Raw genomic sequence first — 16,470 nt, 5'->3', positions numbered from 1 at the left:
GCCCCTACACCACATCTTCTTTATCCATTCATCTGTCGATGGACATCTTGGCTCTTTCCATAGTTTGGCTATTGTGAACATTTTGGCAAACTCTCTAAAAAATATTTTTTCCTGGGTTTCCGGATAGAATGTTTATACATTATGAATTCCAAGAAGCAGTGCATCATAATGCCTTTGACCACCATCAGATTTTTTTTTTTTAAAAGAAAACATGGTGTTTAGTTGCCTTTGGAAGCTGTGATGCCTAATTTGACTAAATTCCAAGCGATATTCACATTTACCTTTTGCGAAATTTCATATGGCCCCATAGCTTTGATCGTTTTCATAAGAAACAGTTGATCAACACCCATGGTTGGTGAACAGTGTTTGAGTTCAAGCAGCTGGTCTCACAGCCCAGAGATATAACCATCATGACAAAGGAATCAGACCACTTGGGATCAAATCCTGCCTCTACCCCTGACCATAAACTTATCTGTCAACCTTTGGGTACCTCAATTTTCTCACCTGTAAAATAGAAATAATGCTAAAATAGGATTTTTGGAAAGTCCATGAATACATTGCTACGTGGAAGTTTCTTGAAACAGCAACAAGTAGATAATAGATGTTCAGTAAACTTTATCTATAATTCCTCACATTTCTACTTTAATACCATTTTTATCTGGTAAGTCTAAGATCTACTATAAGATAAAGATGAGAAGATAATCATTTTCTGAACAATAAATATAAATTCATAAATTCTTCCTGTCAGAATGACAGAAGGTTAGGCGTGGAAATCTACCACTCAACTTATCGTATGATTTAGTTGATATCTAACTGACTAAAATATGGAGGTAGCCATCGCTTCATAATATCCATTTCCTTATTACATGTTAAAGGTAATAGATTTTTCAAAAACAATTCAAAGTGTAGTGATAATTATGCCTCATATTTAGTTTTAAAAAACCAATGTTTCCTTTATTTTTAGCCCATCAATGATTGCAAGTGGATTAATAACACTCATTGAAGATGATGCTTTGAATGGCGCTATTATGAAGATCACAACTTCTAAGGGAATTCATTTTCAAGACTACGAAACAACTCCATTTCATGCAAAAACTCAGTGAACATCTTATATATCAGCCATAACTGAAAATAAGAACAAATGACTTCTATTAGACCATATCTTCATTTGAATATAGCTTTTTAAACCAAATGTAATTGTGTTATTGTCTGAAGCTTTCCTCTGTGCATTTGATATTAACTTTATCTCTAAATGATAAGTTAGGTATTTGGATAAAAACAGTCAGGAACTATCAAAAACAGGGATGTGAACCAAAGCTAACTTTTGATCTTTATAGTCTATGTAATGATTAAAACAAAGGATATTCAAGGAATATTCTGCCTTTCAGAAAAATGTATTTAAATTTGTGGTACATAAATATTAATGTTTTTCAGAATATCATTTTAAAGGAAATACTTGAATTGTTATTTAAATCAAACCAGATGTAAAAATCTCATTTTGTTTTTATGTTCTCACTTGAAAAAAAAGAAGCTACCTACAATGGCAAATTTTTAGTAACAATAACTTTTACTTATATGCCATCTTTCAGCTGAGCATTTCAGCTCTTTAAAGATGTGGCATATTTTGGGGCCAGTAGTTAAAAGAATAAACTACAGTGTGAATATATCCCAAATGAAAAACCTGATGTATGGGAAAATGACAGAAAGTAACTGACTGAGATATTGATCCACAGTTCAGCTTCCCATCTAGGAAGACCATTTCTTTCTTGTTTGCTTACTTTAAGAAATTTAATTTTCTCCAGAAATCTCAGGAATGAAACATTTAACAGTTATAGCAAAAATGATAGTGCTTCTTAAAATATTATATTTAAGATCACTTCATTAAGGAAAAAAATACAAATATAACATTTTTCAGGTTACTTCATTTGTGAAGTAACCAATTTCCATAGTGCCTGATTTTTAATAAAACTCTTTTCTTCTTCTAATCTCCAGAATTTATTTAGTGTTTTATGTATAGCTATTGAGGACAAAAACTAGTTTTGTCACAGCCTCAATTGTAAATGTTTCTGTGTGCTCAAAGTCGTAATAACAAGAGGTAAAGTTAGCCTGTGGTGTTTTGCTATTTTCCCTGTCAAGTGTTTTAAGATAGGATCAGTAAATGCAACTGCTTTGGGTAACATTATTTGCAAGCAATAATTAATGCCACTGATAGTGAAAGCACAAGATTTCCAAATCAATCATTTTTTCATAGAATATTGTATTAGTGATTCGCTCTGCCTGCTAAGTCCAAAGCTCCCAGCTTGGAGCAAATGCCGTCCATGTGAGAGATTGATGAGGATTTTTCTAGAGACACGGGAGTGTTATCATATCTTGCTCTGTTTTAATTCTGCCATAGAGAACTATTGCCTTCACTTTTAAGGTGTAATTTTAATATGAATAATTCTTGTCCAGAGTTTCACATAACGTATTTGAAAAACAAGAAGAAGTGAGCATCTGAATGTCTGATAGAGAAGAGTTGTAATCATGCATCAACTTGTTCACACATTGTGGCAGTAACTAGTCGGGGAATAATACAGGCATGTGGAAATGTCTCTTATCTTACATATTTTCCTACTGTAATGTTCAATGCTGTAGCTAAAACTTCTCATTTATGGATCATTTTTTGTAAACTGGCAGCCTTCAGTATACTTTGTGATTTGAGTGGAATTTGTTTCAAATCATTGAACTCTGAAGACATATAAAATCAAATACTGAGTAGAACTGAAAAAAAGTGACCTACATTGTAAAAGTTTATCTTACATTAAAATGTATCTGCTGTATATATAGGGGTGCCTGTGTGGCTCAGTTGGTTAAGTGACTGCCTTCGGCTCAGGTCATGATCCTGGAGTCCTGGGATTGAGTCCCGCATCCGGGGTGGGGGGGGGGCCCTGCTCAGCGGGGGGTCTGCTTCTCCCTCTGACCCTCCCCCCTCATGTGCTTGCTCTCTCTCTCAAATAAATAAATCTTTAAAAAATATATAAAAGGTATCTGCTATAAATAGCTTTAAATAAATCTATAATGTTATACGATATCTCTGTATACTGGTTGGGAAAAAAATAAACATTAAATTGGGGGGAGGGGAAGCTTTAATTTCTTTAATTGTATTTTTTCAGTGAAAATCCTAATGTAAATAATATGTATTTTTTTTCAAATGTTCTTTTCTTAATAATTGGGGGGGGCTCCCAAAACAGCCAAACTAAAAGTATGTGGACACTGAAATAAGATTAAGACTTGATAATGGCATTGATATGTCCAACAAACTTAAATTTTGTATCCAAATAATTTTAAATACTTGTGCCATTTAAAATATAAGTGATTATGTGATTTCTATTTTTGTTCTATTTGTTCATAAGTTTAGGATACTGAATAGGTCTGAATAATGTAAATTTTTAATAAAATTCAAGCCATTGCACATACTATCATTTGAAGTGAAGCTTCTTTCTTTCATTGGAATTTCTAAAGGCGAAATTACTCGTGCACGGGAAAAGGTGACTGGCTTTAGGGTCATACATTCTGGCGTCAGTCTTCGATCTCTTTCCTTTTGTTAGCTTCCCTCCTAGGCAGCTCTGTCCATACGATGGCTTTGGGATCGATAAGCTGATTTTCACCAGCTTCCAGTCTGGCAAAAGAACTTGTTTCTTTCTTTCTTTTCTTTTCTTTTAAAGATTTTATTTATTTATTTATTTATTTATTTATTTATTTATTTGAGAGAGAGAGCGCGCATGTGCCAGGGGGCGGGGGGTGAGATGCAGAGGGAGAGAGAGAAATAGAGTCCCAGCTGAACAGGGAGCCCGATGTGGGGCTTAATCCCAGGACCCTGAGATCAAGAACTGAGCCGAAGGCAGACGCTTAAATGACTGAGCCACCCAGGCGCCCAAAAAAACTTGTTTCTGACAGCAGAGCTCATTGGCCTTGCTTAGGTTAGGTACTGAGTATGGAGATGGTCCTTGTGTTCAAAGATCATTCTGCTTGACCAGAACCAGATGACATGCCTCCCCCAGAGGTAGTGAAAAAAGTGGTCGGGGATGGGAGAGGTGGGCAGGAAGTTGACCTGAACCCTCTGGACTAAGACAAGGAGAGGAATAATTCCAAGAGGAAAATTACACTGCCATTACCAGCACATGGGTGAACATACTGAGCTAATAAAAGCAATAGATAGCCACTATAGAGGAAGACAGAGTGAGCGAGGACTAGTAATATCTTAATCTCTTGGATAAATTTGCGAAGACTATTATGGTTTTTCTAACATACCTAGAACCATGTTTCAAAACTCTGTGTGTCACATGGGATAAAATGTGATGAAAGAGAAGGGAAGAAAGTGAGTAGAAAATACAGCAGTTATCGCATGCATATATAAATTGTACTCATTCTCAATCTAAGATCTTTACTATTGTGAATCACAATAAAGTTCAAAAAGGTTCAAAAGCTACTTATTTTAATAAATTGACTACAATCGTTTCCTCTAGACTTTATTTTTGAATTTCTGACTATACTACCATTTTAATTCTATGGTTCCATTCAAATGGTTTAGCACCACTTCTAATTCTTACTAGAATTTCATCATCCACATATAGTTACACTAAATTTTAACAGATTATTTTAGAAACACACAAAGATAGCACAAGCAGGGGGAGGGGCAGAGAGAGAGGGAGAAACAGACTCCCTGCTGAGTATGAAGCCTGATGCAGGGCTGGATCCCAGGCCCCTGAGAACAGGATCGGAGCCAAAGTCAGATGCTCAACCAACTGAGCCACCCAGGTGCCCCTTTAACAGAAATTTTTACGTTTAATTTTAAACCATTAAAATATCTTTTTCACCCAGTTTTCAAGTAACACTTCCACACATAAATCCTCTCATTCAACAAATATTTCCCGAACCATTATTTTGTTGGTACATTTATATGAACATGTTTCAATAAATTGTATTCTATGTAGATATTAGTGCAGACATGCATTGATTAAGGTCTGGTCTGGCAAAGAGCATTCAAGTCTGAAGGAATCTAATATGGGGACAGAGTTTCAAAGGCACTGGAAGACCTGAAGAGCCAAAGAAAAAGGATGGGATGATAAAGCAACCAGCAGGAAGGCACTACAAAGTGGTGGGACTCAGGATATTACCAGAACCCAGAAGCCACTGGGAAGGCTGCCAAGCAAAGCTAAGCCTACAAGGCAGGAGTTGTCTGGTGGGATGTGGAACCCTGGAGAAGGCAGCCATAGCCAGACATGCCACCTTAAGAGAGGGGAGAGGGAGGAAGTGATGTTGAAATCTCCTATTGGCCTGCGCTTCAGTATTCTGTTCTCGAGTCAGGAAAATGGAGTTTGCAGGATCTGCCCCCTCTGATATAGGGCTGAGGAGGATAGTGGGAGGGAATGGATTTGAGAATAACCAGACAAGTGACAGACACAACATACATTTGATATTTACCCTGCTGTAATCATAGATTTGAGCTTGCTACTTAGCACCCACTAAAGCTTATTTTTAAGAGGCATGAGTAAAGATAACACTCTAACTCCATAAGATAAAATGGGCAGTGGTCTGGGTTCTAGTTGCACAATAGCTAATGACCGTGCAGACATCTTGCAGATAAGTAACAGCCCATGCACTTTTGCATAGAGATGTATGGATTTATTACTAATTCCTATCACTCATCCTTAAGATCATGTGTCTTATTTGTTTTATGCTGTGACTTCAGCTATGTACTTAAGAAATATTGTTGCGAAAATAAAAAAAGAAATACCATCTCACCATCACAGTGTAGAAGCTAAAGAAGGATTCAATGATACTAAAACATGCCGATCATCGTATTAAATCCTATCAGATGTTTGGGCTCAACTGGTTGAGTTTAAATTGTAAGAGAGTGAGGTGGTAAATTCCCAGATTTAGGTTGCCCTAAAGCAATTGCATTCTAATCAGACACCATTATCTAAAATCTAAATGTACAAATTTAAATAAATTTTTATTTATCTGCCCTTAAATTCATATTTGTTTTTGTATGTATAGATAAATTACATATACATAAAGAGATGGATGATATAGGTAAATAGATAAATAGATGATAGATAGATAATAGATAGATAGATAGATAGATAGATAGATAGATAGATAGATGATGGATAGAATGGAAGAACTGGAATAGATCTGTGGCTTCCAAATGTTTTGCTCCTGTAATCACAAAAGAATTTTTAGGACTATGTATACTTTATAATCATTGAGTAAGAGTAGCAGAGGATTCAGATAAACCTTGAAATTCATGGCTTAACATAATTAAACTTTTTCCTTGGCTTGCACAGGAATCCAATGCTGGTATTTGGTGAGCAACTTTCCAGAAGTGGTTCGGGATCTTCTGTCTTATAGCTCCACTGTCTAGGGCTTTGGGGTCATTCATTTTCAGCCAGTAGACTGGGGAAGAAAAGTGGAGAGGGTATATCTGCTTCTTAAACATTTCAGCCTGCAAGTGACATAAATTATTTTTACTCATAGCCCATTGGTGAGAACTAGTCCCATGACCTTATCCAAATGCAACCAATGCTGGGAAATGTAGAACCTGTAGACACAAGCCTCCCCAAAACAACTCTACACAATAGAAAGGGAACATGCATTTTTGATGAGCAAATGCATCTTTTGTGTTTTTGCCACACCTAGCATCTCTATAAAATCCTTATTCCTCACACTGAATACACATACTCCCCCTCAAGGGAAACATCCTAAAATTCCATGCAGTTACTATATGTAACTCAAATACAGATCTCCAGTAGATACACAGTCCTCTCCATTAGGACATGTGGCTTCTCGTGAGCTAGTGACCTACGAACTCAAAAGACAATTTATCTAACTTGTGCACACACACCCTGTGTAATGATGACCAGAGGGAGAAAATCTACAATAAAATCTTTCACTTGGGAAAGGGGATACCCGGACCACTGGTCAATAGCAGTGATAACAATCCTACAAGTAAGCATTGTGAGGTCTCTTTCCTGGAAGTGAGGAATTTCCTTGTCCACTCTGAATAGACTCTGGAGCTCTAAATTATGGTGGAGATGCAAGATGGAAGGAGCCTGAATCCTCTACTTGCCCTCTTGGAATGCTGCCTACTCTACACCTACATTGAATTCTTGTGTCTGACAGAAATAAATTCTATTTGGTTAAGCTTCTGCAATTATGGGATTTCTCTCCTACAGCACTGAACATTACCTTAGCTAATGCAGTTGATACAGAAGTGGAATGCTGCCAAACAACAACCAGACCCAACCTATGTGGCATTGGCTTAGTATGTGGGTAGCGGATGGTGAGGCTAGAAAAATGGAGGACCATGTTAAGCAAAAGTAAAACATTTGATAATGATATTGCTTCTGTGCATACTGAGGCTGATTTCTAGGTGAAGAGGTTGGAAGACGGAATGCTAGTGGTGTGTTTTGGTATTTTCTGGTTATATTTAATAACACATAGAAACCAGAGGTGGAATTGGCTAGTTTGTGATAAAAATTGGGGGGATAAAAAAGGAGAAGAAATAACCCAGAAATTTGGAGTCTTTTGGGTTGGAAAGTTTAACTGGCTTTAGACTCCAAATACAAAAGGGCAAGACTAAGAAATGTTTTCTGCATTAAAGATGCATTAAAAATGCATTAAAGTATAGGTCTGTCCCCAATATTTATAGCAGCATTATCTATAGTAGCCAAATTGTGGAAAGAGCCCAAGTGTCCATCAACTGATGAGTGGATAAAGATGTGGTATATATACACAATGCAATATTGCTCAGCTATAAAAAGAAAGAAATCTTGTCATTTGCAACTACATTGATGGAGCTAGAGAATATTATGCTAAGCAAAGTTAGTCAGAGAAAGACATATGATTTCATTCATATGTGGAATTTAAGAAACAAAAAAATGAGGAAAGAGAAAAAGAGAGGCAAACCAAGAAACAGACTCTTAACTATAGAGAACAAACTGATGGTCACCAGTGGGGAGGTGGGTCGAGGATGGGTGACGTAGAAGATGGAGATTAAGGAGTGCACTTGCTGTGCTGAGCACCGGGTGTTGAGTGTAACTGTTGAATCACTATAGTGTACACCTGAAACTAATATTACTAATATGACACTAACAGGAATTGAGATAAAACTTAAAAAAGTATAGGTCTGTCACAAACTGCAAGTGTACAGTTCCATCCAAGCCTGCTTATCTCAATGTAGCTGCCATTATGTTGAAAGAAGAGATGGGAGGAGGAGGTGCAGAGAAACATATCAGGCTTGAGAATTATGATTATTATGACAATTAAATATATTTGAGATTTTTTTCAGGCGAACAAAATTGACTAGAGTAAATAGATCAAAATCTACTAATTTTTTTAAAAAGTGCTCAGCTAAAGAAATTACAAGCCAGATTGAAAAAAAACCTTTAAGTGTTTAAGACTTAAAATAAACCTTGGGTTTTGAAACTTGGATTGACAAGACAGAATGTGTAAAATTGACACAACTTTCCAGGCAATTTGGCACCATCAATTCCTACCCCCCACCCCAAATGGAGAACAATAGGCCAAGAAGAACATTTTTTTTGCCTGGATTCCTTCACTGGTTAATTCTCCCAAATATTTGACGAAGAAGCAATTTCAACTTTATATCCACTCTCCTGGAGTACAGAAAAAGAGGCCAATTCCCAACTTATAATCTTGATTTCAAAACCTGCCAAGGACATTATAAAAAAAAAAAAAGAATAGACCAATCACACTTTTCCCATAATGAACATAAGTATAAAAATCCTTAAAGGCAACACACACAAAAAATTCTTCCACATCAAAAAATAATAGAAAACAAGTTGGGTTATTATCATAATTGAATTTGGTCCAACTTTAAAAAATATTCCAGGAAAATGATCATATTAAAAAATAAAAAGGAAAATCATATGATTATTTTAATATATGCAGAAAAAATATTTGATGAAACTCAACATCTATTCTTAATTATGACAACAAATATGTATAAAACACTAGTAATAAAAGAGTGATTTCTTAGTCTCATGAAAAGTATCCACCAAAAAAGTACAGCATATGAACAGTGAAATATTTTAAAAAGTCTTTCCCTCTGTAATTGGGAACAAATCAGGAATGTTCTCTGTCTCAGCTTTCATTTGAAATTGAATGATATATCCAGTACAATCAGGCAATGAAAAGGCAAAGGAAAGGAAAGGGAAAAAATAAAACTATCATCATTTTCTGGGATATGACCATCAATGTACAAAATCCAAGAAACTTAAATTATTAGAATTAATGATTTATCAAGCATGTAGACTGTAAAAAAAAAAAAAGGCCACAATTCTTTGTAGTTTCTTTCAACAACAGCTGGAGTCTGTTTTTGCACCCCAATATGGGTTGGCCTTGTGATCTCCTTTGTCAAAACAGTGCAAGAGAATCAATATTGTGTGAAGTCTGATGAGGTTTTTGCTTGCTGCTACTTTTGTGCATGGAATCTTGCTTCCTCATGAACAAGCCTGATGTTAACCTGTTGGTGGATGAGAGACCACAAGGAGGAGAACCAACACATACTAACTGGCCAGTTTCCAGCCACTCCAGTAGCGAGCAGAAGATGCATGAGTGAGCCCCATTCAAGATTAGCCAAGCCTAACTCATGCAGCAGAACCACTTGGCTGAGCCCAGCCCAAATTACCAACCCACAGAATGGTGAGATAAATAAATTGTTGTTTTAATTCACTAATGAATGGTTCTTTGTTATGTGGCAAATGCTAACTGGTATAAGAAGGCTCTGAAAAAAAGATGGTATAGAAAAATATGTGAAAATCTAAAAACAGAGAAAAAATATTTAAAATATAGTATGCTCAATAACAAAAATTATCAAGTAGCCTCTGGTCTTGATGGGCTTCAAGGAAGAAGGAAAGGAAGGAAGGAAGAGAGAAAGGGAGAGACAAAGAAAGAGAAAGAAAAAAAGGGGGGAAAGAGGGAGGGGAGAAGAGAAGGAAGAAAGAAAGGAGGAGATAAAGAAAAAGAAAACTAATGGGGTGCCTGTGTGGCTCAGTTGGTTAAGTGTCTGTCTTTGACAATCAGGCATGATCCCTGAGTCATAGGATCGAGTCCCACGTGGGGGTGGTCCATGGTCAGTGGGGAGTCTGCTTCTTCCTCTGACCCTCCCCCATCTTGTGCTCTCTGTCTCTCTTTCACTCTCTCTCTCAAATAAATAAAATCTCTAAAAAAAGAAAAAACTAAAAAAGCTTGACTGAATAATAGTAATACATATCTGATTGATGACAAAGGAAAGCTCCCCAGCAGACAGAATTTTGAGGGATCAAGATGCTGGAGAGAAGAAAAACTCACTGAAATGAATGTGGTGTTTTTACTACTTCTCCTTGGAGACACTGGACAATTTTTAAATGCTTAGAGATGCTGCCAAACAATAGATTAGGGCTAATGGCTACTAAGTTGCAGAGAAGCAAAATAGAACAGAAGTAAAATGTTACATGGAGGCGCCTGGGTGGCTTAGTCAGGTAAGCAAGGGTGTCTGTCCAACTTGTCATTTTGGCTCAGGTCATGATCTCAGGGTCATGAGACTGAGCCCCACGTCAGGCTCCATGCTCAGTGGGGAGTCTGTTTGAGATTCTCTCTCTCTCACTCTGCTCCTCCTCCCACTCCCTCTCTCACACTCTCTAAAAATAAATAAATCTTTTAAAAAAGAATATTTTAAAAAAAGGTACATGGCTGGAGGAAAAATATTGGAGTGTAAGACAACTAAGTAGCAAGGATTTGAGAGAGCAGGATTATAGAAAAAAAAGGAAGTACAGAAAGGAAAGCCCAAAGCTGAAAGCCAGCTTCAGCACAAGCAGTTCGACAACCCATAAGCAGCTTGGTTTGAGAGGCAGACAGGCTAATATAAAGTGGTTACTAAGAAACTGGAAAACTAAACATTGTTTTCACCAGCATCACATGTGGGGAAGAAAACAATAAGAGTCAGCCCCAATTATGGTGGGGAGGTAACAAAAAATAGCCTCATTTGGGGACCCCAGAGGGCCATACTCTACAAATAAGGACAGACCAGAAATAGAGACCAGGCCCTACAAGGACTAAAACCCAGATTCAAGTCATCTTAATCCCTTAATAGATTTAGCTGATACACTACTATTCTACTTGTCTACCATAAGCTAATAAAAATCTTCTCTGGAGAAAAATAATCAGCCAGAGTTTCTATAATTGTTCATACACAATTTTTAGCATTCAATTAAAAAGTAACAGACATATGAACAATAAGAAAATATTTTATTTGAAAAAATAAATATTGGAGTTATCAGAAATGGACTTTTAAATCATTGTAATTTAAAAAATAAAAAATAAAATAATTGCAAATTATGTTAAAAAATTAGATGACCAAGATTGGGAATTTTGCCAAAGAACTAGAAACAATAAAATAAGACTTTTAGTACTGAAAAGACAGTTACTGAAATCAAGAAAATAGATGAAATTAGAGATTAGACATAGCTGAAGATATTTGTGAATCTGATCTGGGAATCAGAAGTAGGCCAGCAGAGAATCTCTAGGCTGCAACAAAAAGAGAAAGGGAGGATGGCAAATACAGACTAAGGGGTAAAAGAAATGTGGACTGAAGACCGTCTGACAGAGGTGTGATGAGAGTCCCAGGAAAGAAGAAAAGAGAAATTGAGGCAGAAGCAATATTTGAAACTCATTTTTAAAAAATTTTCCTAAAGTAATTCAAGCTGCTGGTTCAAGAAACAATATGAATGACAAGAAGAAAAGCACAAATTGTCAAGTGATAGTACAAACCACTGAAAACCAGTGACCAGAGAAAATCTTAAAACCAGCCAGAGGGGTGAAAAAGAAAGATTATCTTCAGACAAAAATAAGATTGGCAACTGACTTCTTAACAGAAACTATGTAGGTCTGAAAACAATGAAATGATATTTCAAAGTCCAAAAACAAGCAAAAAAAAAAAAAAAAAAAAATTTTCAAAATTTAAGGGGAAAAAAAAAATTTTCCAAAAAAAAAAAAACTGAGAGAATTTTTCACAATATATCTCCACTCAAAGAAATATAAGCAAGGGTGGCTCAGTCGTTAAGCATCTGCCTTAGGCTCAGGTCATGATCCCTGGGATCGAGCCCCGCATCTACCTTCCTGTTCAGCGGGAAGCCTGCTTCTCCCTCTCTCACTCCCTCTGCTGTGTTCCCTCTCTCGTTGTGTCTCTCTCTGGCAAATAAATAAATGAAATCTTTAAATAAATAAATAAATAAATAAACAAACAAACAAACAAATACCAGAAAGAATCCCCAGATGGAGGAAGAAAAATGCAAGGAGCTGGAAGTGTAATGGTAATGGGGGTGGGGGGGAGCATGATAAATAAAAATAAATATTTTACTAAGCAATAAAAATAATGACTTCCAGAATTTAAAATATATGAAACATAGATGTCATGAGGGTGTAGATAGAACTAGTGTTCTAAGGTATTCATATTTCCTAGGATTTGGTAAAAACCACTAATTAATATTAGATATTAATAAATCAAGCTAGCATAATGTAGAAGATAATGTATAACTAATAAACTAATTGAGAAGAAATTCTAATAATAATTAGCTGATGAGTCCAAAGAAAGAAAGAACATTACGTATAATGGTGGACCCAATAGAAAACAAGTAAGCGCATGAGGGGTCAAATTTTAAATTAAATCATCCCACACTTCTCTTTACAAACCCCAATGTCTCCCATTGCAGTTAAGATAAAATCCTCCTTCTTGGATCTTACGTGTTCTCACTTCCCTTGTTTCTGATTTCTCCGTAGACTCACTGGCTCCTCTGACCCTTGAATGTAACAAACTTTCCCCACAAGAACCTTGCACTCACTCTGCAGCTTAGAGCACCCTCTTCCCATGTATTTCTGAGATTGGCTGGGCTGTAATATTACCTCCTCAGTACATCCCCCCATGGCCGCCACTCTAATTTAACCATTCAGCTCTCCTACCTTAGGCCATCACATCACACTTGTTTTAGTTTTTACCTTCATAGCATTGATTCTCTCTGAATTTATCTTGGTCATTTATTTTTTCACTTCATTATGGTTTTTCTGCTTTAAGACAACTTCTACAGAAACAAGAACTTTATCCATTTCTGTTCTCCATCTAATCCCAGCATATAAAAGAGTGCATGGGGGGGCGCCTGGGTGGCTCAGTCTGTTCAGTTCTGACTCTTGACTTTGGCTCAGGTCATGATCTTGGGGTTATGAGATGGAGCCCCACATCGGGCTCTGTGCTTAGCGAGGACTCTGGGATTCTCTCTCTCCCTCTCCTTTTGCCCCTCCCACTCATGCCTTCTCTCTCTCTCTCTGAATAAATAAATAAAATCTTAAAAAAAAAGAAAAGAAAAAGAAACAGGGGCAGCTGGGTGGCTCAGTTTGTTGGGCGTCTGCCCTCAGCTCAGATCATGATCCCAGGGTCCTGGGTTCGAGCCCCATGCTTCTCCCTCTCCCTCTGCCACTCCCTCTGCTTGTGCTACCCCTCTCTCTCTCCCCCAAATAAATAAAATCTTAAAAAAACCCAAAAAACCAAAAAAAAAAAAAAACCCAGTGCATGGAACATGATGTGCATCAAGTAAAGATTATTGAATTAATGAATGAAATGTCTGTTAAATGGCTAAAACATTCTAGACTGTCTTTAAAAATATGTTTCCCAAACACCAGAAGTTAATATTCCACTCTTCTCTGTATTGATCAGATGATTTCTAGGATATTCAGCTGGAGTCTAAGTACCACATTTTAAGAGGACTTCAGAAATCTGGAGTTTGGATTTTTATCTTAAGTTCAATGGGAGAAATACACAAAGCTTCACATACTTGGAGTTGTTTTAAGGAAGGAGGAATAGACAAAGTTTTCTCCAGGGAACAGGGCTGTGAATAAGTCGAGGTACAAAGGATGTGGTATAAGGTACCATCAGAATGAGGATACTCCAAATGAAATACATGTACCCTGAAAGCAGAAAATGTGTTGATCATTGAGGTGGGTGAAGGCTAATACTAAGCCCCTGCTAGGGATCCTGTACATGGCATCTCTGCACAAGTGGAAAGCTGGCCGAACGAGCTTTAAATTTCTTTGAACTTCCTGTCTATTCTATAGTACTACATAATGGTCTTTGCAGTTAACTTTATACAAAGTCAATACCATTTATGGTAACACTTTCCTTAATCATAAAGGATCACTATGGTATTCATGTGTTATTCTGCTTCCTTTCTAACTTAACTTAATGTCTGGTTTCTCATATCTATTTAATGTCTAAGTGTTTTGGTAGGAGGCTTTCCAGAACTGTGTGGCGTTACTTCACTCTTCTGAGTTGCCACCTCATCATATGGCCACCTAGTTGCCTACCTCCAGGCTCGGGCAAGGACCTTTTTAAATGAGTCACAGTGGCCACCTAATTTTGGAGAAATCCAATGCTTATTTTATTGAGATTTTGTTGTAAAAGGTTTACAAAATGTTAGTTGATTAACCGTCTGCTCCATTCTTCCTGCCCATGGGGTGGGGGTGGGGAGGTTTCTTTGGCAAGGTGGATGTTTTGAGCATCAGTTTTCTTAAGTAAATTTTGTCATCCTTATCTGATGGTCATTAAAGTGATATGACAAAAGTGATCTTTTTTTGTTGTATCTTCTTCCTATATCTTATCAGTGAAGGGATTTTATATATTTATGGGATTACACAAGCAGACACCTAGGATTTCATGATGGCGAACATGCTGCCCGTTATAAAATTGAGACAGAAAATTCGATCTTTCTAGCCTGGGGTCTTTTTGTTTTTACTATCTTTTTTTTCTCTGACCCACTTCTGTGCCTAAGATCAGATTCTCCTAACATCTTACATGTGCTAATATACTTTTATTTGTCTCATAATTACTCTCAAGCCTCCCGTGTCTGTCCTGGTCAATTAACCCTAAATACTGTGCTTGTGTAATCTAATCAGGTCACTCCCCAGCTCAAAACTTCCTGCCTCCTACTTCCAGAAGCATGAAGTCCGGAGCTCCAGCCAGGCATTCCAGACCTTTCACCATCAGACCACAATTTGCCAATCCTGCTTTATCTGAGCTAATCCTTATCAAATTACAAGCTTCCCCAAACCCCACCTAGGGCTTTTGCTTATTCTGTTTCTCTTTTATCCTCATCTCTGAATCTACCCCACATGGGAGAGAATGGGCCTATGTGCAAGGCAGATGGTTAGGATAGGATTCCTGCAAATGGAAGAGAATTAAAATTGAGGGGGTGGGGGATGAGGGTGAAGGGAATTTTAGGCTAAAGATACTAGAAAGAGATTTAGATAAACTTTAGAGAAATATGTTTTTCAGATTTAGCCGGGTATAAAAGCATACGGAATAGGTTTCTGAATTTAATTGTCTGCATACAGATGTTTGTAATCAGTGTTGATTCAGATTCAATTGAATAATGAATAAGATTTTCATGTTATAATCATAGCACCTAAGACAGAAAAGCAGGCCTTTCCATGGCTCCCCAAACCCCACTGTTTCAAGGTAAGTGCTTGTTGCTGGCTAGTTGACTTGAACTGTTTAGTGGTTAGGGGGGTGGGGGGGTGTCAGTCAGGATCCCAAACTGTCCCATCCATCATAGGACTTGATCCTGGACAATTCTTTGTTCATGTGTTCTAAAACATCCCAAGTCAGTGGGTTGCTGGGTCGCTGTCCTCAGTATCACTTAACACACAATACAACAGAGCAGTGATTGATCTCTGCCTCCCGTTATCTTTGTTCATCTTATTACAAGTTATGGTGAGTGAGTAATGAGGAATGCTGGAGTCCAAACAATCCTGTTTTCTGTCATTGCTATAAAACATTCAGAACCTAAAAAACACATAAATAAATAAATCAGCAGAATAACAGGAGATCTCTTTACACACACACACAGACACACACACACACAACACACACAAAAAAAACACTACACAACTTGATGACTAGAAAACCAGAAAGGATGGAAATGGCAGTCTCCAATAAAACTTTCTCTTTTAAAAGGCTACTCACTTTTAAAGGTTTCTAACAAATGCTAGCATCTTTTTTCATTTACCTCTTCTTGGCTTCTTTTGTTTTTAGTAATTTTTTATTGTTATGTTAATCACCATACATTACATCATTAGTTTTTGATGTAGTGTTCCATGATTCATTGTTTGTGCATAACACCCAGTGCTCCACGCAGTACGTGCCCTCTTTAATACCCATCACCAGGCTAACCCATCCCCCCACACCCCTCCCCTCTAGAACCCTCAGTGTGTTTTTCAGAGTCCATCCTCTCTCATGGTTCGTCTCCCCCTCCGACTTACTCCCCTTCATTCTTCCCCTCCTGCTATCTTCTTTTTTTTTTTTTCTTAACATATATTGCATTATTTGTTTCAGAAGTACAGATCCATGATTCATCAGTCTTGTACAATTCACAGTGCTCA

The 16,470-nt window shown here is 37.2% G+C and overlaps 1 protein-coding gene across 1 annotated transcript in view; it reads left to right on the top strand.

The window, feature by feature from the left end:
* Window positions 1–3,458, top strand: part of HPGD (15-hydroxyprostaglandin dehydrogenase) — a 32,084-nt gene extending 28,626 nt beyond the window's left edge. Inside the window, exon 7 of the mRNA XM_025874481.2 lies at window positions 965–3,458. Within this exon, the coding sequence (XP_025730266.1) occupies window positions 965–1,103 (139 nt within the window). The 3' untranslated portion in view covers window positions 1,104–3,458. The remainder of the gene's footprint in view (window positions 1–964) is intronic.
* Window positions 3,459–16,470: the final 13,012 nt, after the last annotated feature.

Source organism: Callorhinus ursinus, unplaced genomic scaffold, assembly GCF_003265705.2.
Source record: "Callorhinus ursinus isolate GAN/ISIS: 27379988/994484 unplaced genomic scaffold, GSC_fseal_2.0 scaffold4, whole genome shotgun sequence".
NCBI classification, from domain to species: domain Eukaryota; kingdom Metazoa; phylum Chordata; class Mammalia; order Carnivora; family Otariidae; genus Callorhinus; species Callorhinus ursinus.
This window is presented reverse-complemented; position numbering and strand designations above follow the sequence as displayed.